General features: G+C 41.3%; 1 protein-coding gene across 2 annotated transcripts in view; it reads right to left on the minus strand.

Moving 5' to 3' along the window:
* MED13L (mediator complex subunit 13L) overlaps window positions 1–12,483 on the minus strand; it is a 180,347-nt gene that overhangs the window by 82,655 nt on the left and 85,209 nt on the right. For both annotated transcript variants that reach the window (XM_048964560.1, XM_048964561.1), the window contains one exon: window positions 8,429–8,512. In XM_048964560.1, the coding sequence (XP_048820517.1) occupies window positions 8,429–8,512 (84 nt within the window). The remainder of the gene's footprint in view (window positions 1–8,428; window positions 8,513–12,483) is intronic.

A 12,483-nucleotide genomic window follows, 5' to 3' on the forward strand; every position in this document is an offset into this window, starting at 1 on the left:
AGCCTTATTTATATTATGATATAGCCAGTGTTCGTTCAAGTTCCCCATCTCCCAAACTAACAGTAAATTAAAACTAAAAGAGAAGCTACTTTAGAAGAGTGCCACTACCTTGAATCTGGAAATTCAATAAGCCAAAACATTAAAGGGATTCCAAAGAGCGTAATTCAGTTTTCGTTAATGGCTCCAGCCAATTATTTTTCAAAAAGACAAGCATTTTCATAACTTTTTTGATGCAACATCAGTCACAGAATAGACCGCTTACATCGCATCACCACGTGATTTCCTAGCCAAGCAACGTGACTGCACTGTGTCAGCCTGGTAGCTTTCCTCTGCACTGTTTTCCTTGCGCTGAGCACAGATGACAGCATTTGGAACACTGGCTGCACAGAGCACACAGCACGGCCTGGCGCCCTGCCTGCCACCGAGCGTGTGCAAGGGAACTCCTCAGAGCTGTAAACAGGCAAACCTGAGAGGTTTGGGGAAGGATTTATGGAAAGAAGAGGAGAAGAGAGACTGAAATTGTCATTTTGGCCAGCTGCAACATGCAAGACTGCAAAAGTGTCATTAATAGCTGGAGGTTTGCTAGCAGATAGATTAACTAAGAATGGGATGGCAATAAGGGGGAAAACAAACAAACAATCAAACCCACAGTAGTTCAGTTTCATTTCAGTCTGTGTCTTCAGACATTAAAGGTTAGCAAAAAAAAAAAAATCTAAGCAAGTCTCAAAGAGCACTTTCAGAAACGAATAACCTAGATAACTTCCTTCTGAAATAAAACTGTATTTCAAAACCTGTTGTTCAACATTAACTTAATTTTACAAAGGTATGAAAACATCACCAGAACAAATGAAAAGTAACACTGCTGACTGAAATAATTCAATGGAATTTCTTCGTTTGAATTTTTCTTCCTTGTTTTTGGGGAAAGATCGAAGATTTTTGGCTTTAGTCATCAGCTCCATTTGGGAAGATGAAGTGTATTTCATTCTGAATTGGACTCAACACAAATCCATACAGTGCCACTGTTTTCCCAGAACTCTAAAGGCCACCTGCTGCCTGCAAGGATTTCAGATCAGTCTAAGCACAAAATGCAGCTTGATATTCAGACCTTCAAGAAAGCTGACGCCTCTTGTGCAAGTTTTTGGAATGCAGGAAGCAGAGCTGTAGCAGTAACTACAATGAGAGTTACAGCAAAATAAGTATTCAAAACTAAGGCCCTCTAAATATCTACAAAAGCCCTTAAGTCAATTCATTACTGATACAGTAAGTGACAACACTTGTGTTTGGCAGACAGTACAACTGGGAGCCCTGACAAATCTAATTAACAGCACATCAGGGGCACTTGGTTTATCCTTTATATACAGTGCCAATAGCAAACGCATAATGAGAAAAGGAGCTTAAACATTAGTGGGACTTCACTAATTGGTCACCAAGTCCTGATTAAGCCAGGCTTCATATATAATTATTGAAGTTGCAAACAATTCACGAAGATACAAAGTCACTTCTAAACTAGATAAACATAAATAACTACAAAGAAGCAGCAAACAGAAGTACACAACCATGCTTTTCTTTAACAACTTGCTGTTTGTATATCCCAGACACAAACATTTCTGATCTTCAAATAATTATTTGAAAAGCAAACAAGTGTGAAAAATAGTACAGTGTCTCAATTATATTAAATTATGCACATAGTTGATGCACATGTAGGCATGCCAATAGCCTTACATGTGTAAGCATTTGAATATGAAATAAACGTTGCCTGCAAAGAAGAAGCTCAAGACAAAGCTGTACAGAATCCCAGAACAAAAGATGAGAAGAGCAGTTTTATACACATCTGTTCATCTGTATTCATTACGTCAGTAAAATGATCCTTATCTCAAAATCCTAGATGTAACGGATACTCATTACAGACTTCTGGGGGTTCCAGTTTACGTCACCATATACCCAAAGACAGCAAAAATAGTGACCTCGAGTGTGCAAGTGGCTGCTGATGGAAATACCTCCCCAGGCACTCACCAACCATTTCCTGGCTTCCTCAAAATCCTTACAACAGCAGTTGAAAACGTATGAAAATGCACGCTCCATCATGCTTAGTGACAGCACCTTGAATTTTTCAACTTCCTCGAAGTACAGCCCAGGAGAGGGGCTACCCTAACAGACAAGAGCTTGTTGTTCTTATCCTCTGCTGTTGTGAGAAAGAACTCTGCTAACGTCTCATTTTGAAGTGGCAAACACTGCCCAGCAGTGCACTGTGTTGGAAAGGCACCGGAGCTTACAAAAATCCTCTCTGGAGGTTCCGGCACTTCTGCTGCCTGCACCCCTCCCCCCCTCCCCTCCCACCAAATGCCCACCTTTTACAGTTTCTGCATGAATTCAGGGACAGAGGACTCACTGTGGTATGTGAGCACAATAAACTTTGTTTGGCAAGCAAGCAGCAGTCTCATTTTGAGATAATGCTGCATCCATACAAAGAGGCCGGTGCAATAGCATAACCCTGGCTATCAAGACAGGGGTAAGTTTGCAAAGGTGGAACAAATGGCACACCTAACAGCCTACCCACTCTATCTCAGCTGTCTGGCTCAGCTCCAAGCCTTCAGCAAACAATTGTGTAAGACATTCTGCAGCATCAATTGAATTAGCTGAAGTGGATACACACAGCATACTAGAAGCACTGCTCCTGTGACATCTTCCAGTGACCCCACGTAGGGAGCCCCTCTGATATTCCTGGGACTTTATCTTCACTGGCAAGGGTCAACAAATCTGAAGAATTGGTGCCTGGGGTTACTTTGCCACTGTCTTTTTAATGCTCTTACCCCAGGAAAGGGAGTTGAAAAGGTTGGGTCAATCCAGGAAGGAAGCAGCCCTCAGCAACGCTTGCTACAAGTGCATCCATCTGGCCTCTGGTTTCATTTACTGCAGGACATTCATAAAACCTACCAGCCGTGGCTACGTGCCACAGCATACGGCAGCACAGAGAGCACAAGCCAGGCAGATATTTCATGTGCTCTATGAAAATTTTACAGCATGGTGACAGTCCTTTCCAGCTTTTCCAAAACACTGTTTTATTATTTTCATTACTGAATGAAAAAATACTAAGCCACTGAATAGAGAATACCCCTACTTAATTTAGAGCTCATCTAGGAATTTACTGTGCTAATAAAGCACCTCAGGGCTTGCAGTCCCCACTTTTTCCTGCACAGTGTGTGCTGGCATCCTCAAGAGTTATACATACAGGATTCCTGAAATTTGGCACCAACACCCCAAGGTTACCAGTAGCATATAGCAGGTCGTACAAATTTAAACAGGTTTGAATACAATTTTTCCAAATTATCTTAATAACATTCTTAAGTACTCCTAAATTATTAATGTTTTACTGTCTCTGTAAAAGCATTTATTGTATTTACAAATTATATCACATTAATGCACTTTAGTGTAGTTATATTAAATTGCTCTAAGACATCAGAAGTTTAAGCACACTGATATCAGCAATATCAGGTCTTGCAAAAAGAGAAAGCATTAAAAACACTGAAGTTTGCACTCCGTGTTTTGCACCAACTCCTTCAGCTAAACATGAACACAGACTGCATTCCCACGGCTGCATTCCCCAATGCTGGAAGGTAAAATCAGTTTTACTACACAAGGCTGCCAGTTTGAATGAAACAAACACACATCAGAGCTTGCTGCTGAAACCGTAAGACTGAGAAAGAACCTCAGATTAACATTACTTTTCAGAATTTAAACCTGAGAGGTATAAAAACCTCTGGTTGGGAACTAAGCTTCTTCTCCAACTACAATAGAAAAGCCTGCTTTTTTTGAGTATGGGAATAATTTTTGAAAAATATGCAGTATTTCTCACTACTCAATATTTCTATAGTTTTTATTTAAGAAGTTGGGAATAAATCATACTGATTTAGAATTAAATCAAATTGTTCTCCTTGCAAGCCTTTCCTCAGTCATGAAGCCACTGGTTGGCTACATTGTGTTGCCATACATTGTAAATTACTGCAGCACCACCGCTTTCAAGAATATGATCACATCACTGAAATCTTTTTTACACTGCTAAAATACAAGTACAGAAATAAGATTTCTGATACAAGATCAGAAATAAGAATCAAAACAATTTAAATGGCTTGGTTCGTGCTCTCACAGCACTGCATGTGCACAATCAATTACCATTCCTCAGCTGAGGAATTCAAATCCCATTAAAAAACTGTAACTAGATCAGTTAAACTTGTTCTGCCGTGCTCCTACTGAACGATGCCATTATTTAATGAATCACCTTGATAACATTTGCCAGCAGACATTATCTGTTCAGTGCCACACACCACAGACCGGCGTTGCTCGTTTCCAGGCCCTCCTGGCCCTGCACTGCAGCTTCCCCCAGAGCCCACTAAAGCCTTCAGATGAAGAACTGACTGACACGAGTTCCTAGCACAGCAAGAAGAGAATGCAGCTTGCAGCCTTACCTGGAAACGATGCTCAATGCCACCAGAGGCATCGCTGATCAGACAGATATTCCTTGGCTAAGTCCTACAGCTACTCCCAGAAAACCAGTGATTTTCAAGAACTCAAAGCAGTGCTTGAAGTGCCTGCAGCACTCAGCCCTCCAAGGCACTCCTCTGTGCCCCACTCCGATGCTTGCAAAAAGCAGAGGTGCGGATGTATTGACTGAACTCTGCTAAACCATGGAAGTTCCAAGAGTTCAGACCAAAGGGGAAAAAGCTGAGGTGAAAGCTTAGGATAGTTTATTTACTGGGACACTGTAAGCTTGTAATTTAGAGAGACTTCTACCAGCACCACAGGAGGATCAACTGCTACATGGAACAGTAACAAAAATTTGACCAGAAACTGAAACTAAAGAACTGCATTGTCTCACAGCAGCCCAGCTGCACTTTGCTCTTCCACCTGCACTGCCTCAAGTGCATGAAAGGCAACGTTGCTACTGAAACATCACTGACCTTTCTTATTACTAGGAGAGAGCTGAAAAAGTACTTCTTGTAACGAGGTAAGTACTTCCAAGTACTTTACTGACTGAACTTTCCTTGCTTTTTTTTCCTCTTAAAGAGAAGAAAACTCAAACTTGGAAAAGAGGAGTGGACCCACCAGCTATGTAAGTCATTTAAAAAATAGTTTAACTTACATTAAGTTGCTCATGCAATTCCACATAAACTGATTTCTTTCTCAATTTTCTACTACACACCAACAAAACAGACGTTGAAATCACTCTAGCTAAAACCTCAAAAAAAGATGGTGAGTTTTTTTCCCCCTTTGATAGCATGCTCAAGATTTGTAGCAGTGCATCCACAATCCAAAATCCCCACACACAACTTGGGAAGTGACTGCGAACACAGCGGAAAGCGTATCAGTTCCTTCTATCATTTGTGATGATAAATAAGCAAGGTTAGCATTCTTCAGCAGTCGCTTGGAAACATATTTCAGACACACACTGCTGTAGAACAGACTATAAAGCATGCAGCGTTGTTCAGCAAGTAATGCGTACTATTAGCTAGTGCTACCAACAAAAAGGATACTTGGGAAAGAAAACCCACAACACCGCACTAAATCTCCTGTCAAAAGCATCTGGTTTCCCCTGCAAGCAAAACAATTGCATGTGGATCTGTAACTCCCTCTGCTGTTCCCTCATGTCTGAGCAGAGCAGAAGAATTCATTTGGCACATTGTTCCTCATGCTGCCCAAGAAGGTCACCCATTGTTCCCAGGCCTCCTTTTCGCATCTCAGGACTAAGTGGGTCACGGCCACTGCCACGCTCCACTTCATCTTTGACTTCATTCTAAACTCACACATCTCCCCACCCTTCTCCCTTAATGCCATTCACAAAAATCACAGGCCCTGAATGGATTTGCTCTGTGAACGCCAGCTGCACGAGCTCTGCTCCTTCCCTGGGTGCTCAAAGCCAGCCATCACCCAGTGAGTGCTCTGCTGAGATGAACTTGGTGGTCCAGGGTTTCCAAAATTGGAGACGACTAACTTCACCTGAAGCATAAAACCAGACTGCAGAACCACCTGCATTTCTCTGTCTGAACATCTGAGCAGCTTCCCATGCATTCAAAAAGGGTTAAAATGTGTGTGTACATACACCTTGTTCCAGCCAAGGACAACACTGCATACATTTTCAATGTGATTACATGGTCCCAAACTCCAACCTAATCAGTGTACAGATCCCAATGTATTTCTGGTATTTCACACATTTACATGGGTTTAGTTACTGTATTTTACAACTTTTTGTAGCCATGAAGGCATTACCACCAGCAGTGCTACCTACCCCCCTGCAGCTGGCCTGCTCATCTTACAACAGCTCCTTACTGTGCTATCTGCAAGCTGCTGCTTAGAGCAGGAGTTTCACAATGAATTTATGTGGAATAAACGTTAATACTTTTATGTAAAGATAGTTTACTGTGCCTTACTGAGACACAGAAAGAGAAGAAAAGTACAAGAGATTAAATTAAAAGTCAGGACAAATTCATCCTCAAAGCCTCCTGCTATTACTGCCACTGTCTGAACCAGATCCTACTGCCATCTTCTGCAGCCTGCACCCCACCTCCATCAGACAGTTCCAATGACATGGTTGCAACAGAGAAATGACCAACCTCAAACAACCCCAAAGCCATCTCCAACTGGGCCATAAATGCTCTTAAAAAAACAAACAATACAGCTCTGTATATCCATAGGATTGATAACAACATTTAGTTTCACTAATTAAAACCCAACAACAACTGTGTTCTTGAAATCAAGCATCCACTCATTAAGCCTAAAACTCCCCATAAAAATGCCGTTTTATATACAGTAGTAATTTAAATATCACTTCAGTGTTCTACATTAATTTCTGCAGTTCTGCCTTCTCTAGAAGATGTCCCGTGCATACTGTACGTACATCCCAAACCAACACGAAGATCCCCTCAGATCACCTCACTTACGAGCAATTTGGTGTCACATGTAAATAAGGCACAGAACCTACCAGCTTCCCAGAAATCTAAAGCAACGTTCCTCTCTGTCAGTGCTGCTGCTGTTTGACAGATGTTGTCTACTGCATCAGATGCTTCAGTTCTCAGACTGTCGCACACCAGGAATAAACATGAGAATCACAGATGCATTTCATTTGTGCTCTAAGGCTGCAGTGAGGTTGATAAAACAGCTTTTGCTGAAAGGAGCCCTCTCACTTTTCCAGTAATTACTACAAACCTAGCACCAATCCAGTACCAAACCGTTGCCATCTTCCAGAAAATTAGATACTCCTGTGATCAGAAAACAAGCATAGAAGCATGAGGGGGCAGTGGGTTATGTCCAGCCAGAGCACAGGAAGACATGGGCAAAACTGGAGATTTCAATGGCTTCTTGCCATTAGCTGAGTAAAGTCACAGAAGTTACACTTAAAGCACAACTCTGCTTAGCTACAAAGAGTGCAAGCAGTACAAAAGATACATCCCAACACTAAGTTGAAGCTTTCCTTTTTTACAAAGATGATAAATTCACGTCTAATTACTACACTGTATCTTAAGAACAGCTTCTGTTTCCATGTCCATGGTTAACACAATCTGTCACAGAATGTGAATGCACAGAATGCAGGCAATGCTTTGTAATATTCCACTGTAGAAACAGTAAGACAGCTAGGAGACAGGCAGAGGGTATATGAGCTCCAGACCAATTTTCACCTTACCTACAGCTGTCCTCAGACACGCTGCTGTGATTTGCTACACTGAAAGAAGTTGCCACCCCACTTCATCTCCGCTTGCTCATTACCTTCAAACCTCCCAGCATAACTGCATGTTTAGTCACTTCCTAACCCAGTTCTGTCAAAATGATTCCCGTTAGAAAATCTGTGTTTCAGCTTAACTCAGATTATTCTTGACACTATAAATGCAAGTACCAGAAGATCTGAGAACACTGTAACCTTTAACGCTGGGAGAGGAAATAGCAGAGAGCAAGTGCAGACAGCTACCCCTTCCCATGCTTGTCCTGCTGCAAGAGAAGCACATCCATCAGCCAAAGTCAGCCTGCCCCATCACTGAAAGCTATAAATCAAGGGTGGCAACTTTCAATAAGCTTATACTTAATTTTCTGCTTACAATTTCAGGTTGAGGGAAGGTGTCCAGAAATTCAAATCATTCGTAGCAAATACCTGGAATGCTGTTGGATAATGAGTGTAACAGGTGGACACTTAAAAAAACATAGCCAGAAAAAGTGAAATCAAGAGTCAAACACCATGCTCACCTTCTCATCTTAAATTATCATCACCAACGCTTCTGCAATTACTTAACTACTTTCCACGTATTACTGATATGAACAGTGTCTATGTTTTTACTTGCTACATGATAAATAAAATGGAAAACAATCCACAAAAGGCAGTATCAACTTATTGGCATGTGAAACAAAACACTGACAAGAACAGTACTTGTTATAAACATCACCTCACCTTTTGTTAACAGGCTTCTCATCCTTGTCATAGGGTCTGATGAACCATTTTCCAATTCTCACGAAGTTTTTATCCATCAAGCACCTAGAAAACAATTACATCAACAATTACTAGTTACATCTTAGGATGTAATTAAAAGCAGTCTTTGAAGACAGCAAATAGAAGGAGATCAAACAGCTGGTCTTCCCTCGTCTGAAACCAACTCAGCAGCTCTGGGTTCAGAGCTCCATGTAAATCCCACACTATCACAGCAGTCACCGTCCAGTTCCACACACAGGCACTACTGCAGATATTCACATTCTGCCCTCCTCTTTGACTGAATCTCTCCTCTTCCACACCAACTTTTTTTGCTGAATGATCCATTGCCTTGTTTTTCTAACGCCCCCCTTCTTGAACAAAGATTATTTGCAGAATGTGTTCTGTTTCTCTGACACTTCATGACAAAGAACACACGTTCCTTATTTGCCACATGAAAACAACAGTGTAAACTAACAATAGAATATAAATGACAGGAAATTATATTAACCCTAAATTAACAATGAAAATTAACAATGAACCATTTTCTATTCACACGATCCACAGCATTATTTCAGGTGTTGTAACTGTGATAGAGCTTTTTCCTCTCAGAAAAACATGCATTTTTCAAAACATACTCCAGAAATGGTGGGCTCTGTGGCTTTGAAAAAAGTAGGGAGAATCCAAAGTGATCAATAATCAGTTTGGGCTGACAAGCTGAAGACGTGCTGGATGACTTCCTACGTCCACCCGTACCAATAAATCCCACTTGCATTATGTCAACACAACTTAAACACACTTTGTACATTAAATGTGCAGTTGAGCAAACTGCCTGAGGGATCACAGATTTGTTAGGAAGGCTTATCTTTTAATAAGATAAAAGTTCTGAAAACAATGACAAACTGATTTTTGCTAGTGGTTCATATTACAATATGATTACAAATGAAAGGCAAGATGCAAGCTTTCTCTATGTTTCACATCTAAATAGTATTTCATTAGTTGGATGGAAAAAGGATACTCCTCCATCCTTCCACGTTTTCCAACCATTTATTTCTTTTGCAGAATTACAGACAAACCAAAAACAATCACACCTCGTGTTCTGAGAAACCACATTTTTTAAAACTTAGAAAATCTTTGTGTTGTATATTTTAAAAGCACACCTAAACCAGATAGGAAATGGACGACAACGTAGATACCAGCGTGTTCATAGATCTTCTGTATAAACTTGGCAGGGTTTTCCAAAATTAAAACTAGGCTGAAGAATATTCTAACCACACCATTTCTCTATTCAAGTTAAAATAACCCAGTTCATTGAGTATTTCAATATCTTAAACTGAATTTGGAAGCTAAGCCACCAAGGATCTAAAGACACTGCTCTTGTGCTGGTAGAAAAGAAGGAATTCTTCAGTAAGTGGTTCCCTAGGAAAGAGCTGCTGTCTGAAAGCCCTTCACTGTCACCACGCTTCATAAAAACAAAGGAAGTAGAGTTTATATCAGATGCCTAAAGAAAAGAATCTGTACTAGCAAGAAGTACAATTTTAAACTCCCCCCACATGCACATTTCATGCCACATCATCATGTCTCAGGACAGCAGGCTTAACTGCCTCAAACAAATGTTAACTTCCCAGAAAGAAGTCTTGGTGAGCAGAGCTGGCCTTAGGAATGAGCCATCCCTCACACATGCTGAGCTGAATCTCAGCTCGCTCAAGACATAATCCTATATGAAATGCAAAGCATGACTGCAGAGGCACAGGTCTCAAAGATTTGGCCGAGTGAACAATTAATGACAGCACTGAATTAGGTCTTGCTCTATAAGCATCCAGCAGAAATTGGAGTCCTTAGCACTAAGCCATAACAATGAACTTGAGCGAAAAAAACGCTGGTCATAAACCCCAGATGAGTAGACACTTTAAAGCAGTTATTTAATCACATGGAAACATAAAATACTCTGAACTCTTCTGCTTGCTCCTCTCGTTAAGATTGAGTGCTGTTTTCTTCTTAAGCAGCACAGCTATTAAAACACCGCGCTGCCACTTGACCTCCTGTACTCCTGATTTTACTTTTCTAAGATAAAGTGATCCGATGAGGGCATACAAATGATTATAAAATAGTATTATTTTAATCAGTATTATTTCCTCAGATCTTCTCAGTGCTTTCTGAGCAGGAAGGCAATGAGCTGCTGGGGACAGCAGGCAGCACCACTGTGCCACCCAGGGCCATGGAGCTTCAGGCCCGTGGTGACAGCAGCCTGCAGTGCTGATAGTGATAGATAATTGGTCACCTGCCCTCTCGGTCACGTTGACAACATGTGCATTATAAACCTTAATGCTAAAGGCCTCCAAGCCAGAGCAGGCTGCACCAGGAGCAGGCCACTATGCTGTGCTCCAGCCCCCTGGAGTGTCCTTCCACAGAGATATTCAACACCCACCTGGACACCTACTGGCGCGACCTATTGTAGGGGATCTGCTTTAGCAGGAGAGGTGGATTCGATGATCTCTCGAGGTCCCTTCCAACCCCCATGCTTCTGTGAGCACCTGTGGCCCAGGGAAAGGAGCAAGGCAGCCTCAGCCATAGGGTAAGAGGCCAAGTCTGGGCCTGCGAGGCATCCAGAGATGCTCTCAGTAGCACCCAAAGGTGTATGCTGACCAACAGAATGCCAATAACCACTGCTGGCAGAAAGAGTGCCCCTGGGATGTTCTCTCAGCCAAGGCAGAAACGATATTACTAGCTCTGCCATCCCATCCCAGTACAGTTTGCTGCTGTTGATGATGCTGTCTTCGTAAATTCTACTTCACGAGCTTCAAGTGTTTCAAGAAATAAGAATATCCATTAGGAGCCTACTTTAAAGAAAGCTGGATGGGTACCAGAGATCAATAAGCATGTGTAAAATGCATTTTTCACTTACACTCTGCAAAGTGACAACAGAACTAGTGACCATTCCAAGCTGAGAATGTTTCTATTCACTGGTTTTTATTCACTTTGAGCAGTCTGCTATTTATATTAAAATCCCCCAAAAGAGCAATGAAGCAGGAAATAAGAAGTGCAACGTCTGGCCCCCGTACCTGTGTGTGCATGTAGGAGTTAACGAGCTCTGGGCACAAACAGGTACTGATTGTCAAGGGGACACTGTTACTATGCTCATGGAAATTCAGCCTCAGGAACATAATGCAAATCTGATTACTAGTAAGCAGATCAAAGCAAACAGGATGCTAAACGAGACAAGATGAAAGTGTTTTCAATTAGCTTACTTTCCAAGAAAAATATGTCTTGTTACATCCTGCAAATAAACTGTAACACAGTGGAACAAGAAAGATGCATTCTATTTTATTATTCAAAAAATGTGGGAAAAGTTTAATGACACAATCCTGAGAAGATCTAAAAATACATAAAAGTACACGAAATATAACACAGGAAGATGGTGAAGACCTGAAGAACTGCAGCAACAGAAGGAATGAAATGCACCAGTCTGGCTGCAGCGTCAAACACTGAAGGACTAACAAAGAAGCTTGTCTTCAGCATGCTTAAGAGCTGCTAGCTGGCTTCAGAAGAAAAAGCTTCAAGTGTATTAACTAATCATACAGTGACTCTGCAGCCAAATTATACACATATTATGAAGACAAAAGGAACCAATGCTAGATTACATTAAGGCAGCCAGAGACAGAATTGTGAAGCTTCTCTCTGAATACTGTGTACAAATTGAGCCAACTTGTAACATGCATGTCATTAAGGTGATTGGAAGAATGGAGTTAAGGTCTTTCAGTAACAGCTGTTAAGAGACGTACTATTTAATCTCAAAGGGGCTAGGGGTCAGATACAATTGTACTCCGCAAACACTCCACTCCCTAAACTTTTTAACCCTCTTGAAACAGCTCCCCAGCACGAACACAAGCAGAAAAACACACCACGTTACTTGCTGTACGAGTATTTAGTCTGCACAGTACTTTATGATGCATCACCAGATAAAATGACTTCAGAAATCCATTTCTCTCTCACATTTTTGTGGTGAAGTTCTACCTCTAAAAATCTATTTTAAGATCGAT

Source organism: Lagopus muta, chromosome 17 (genome assembly GCF_023343835.1).
Source record: "Lagopus muta isolate bLagMut1 chromosome 17, bLagMut1 primary, whole genome shotgun sequence".
In the NCBI taxonomy this organism is placed as follows: Eukaryota; Metazoa; Chordata; class Aves; order Galliformes; family Phasianidae; genus Lagopus; species Lagopus muta.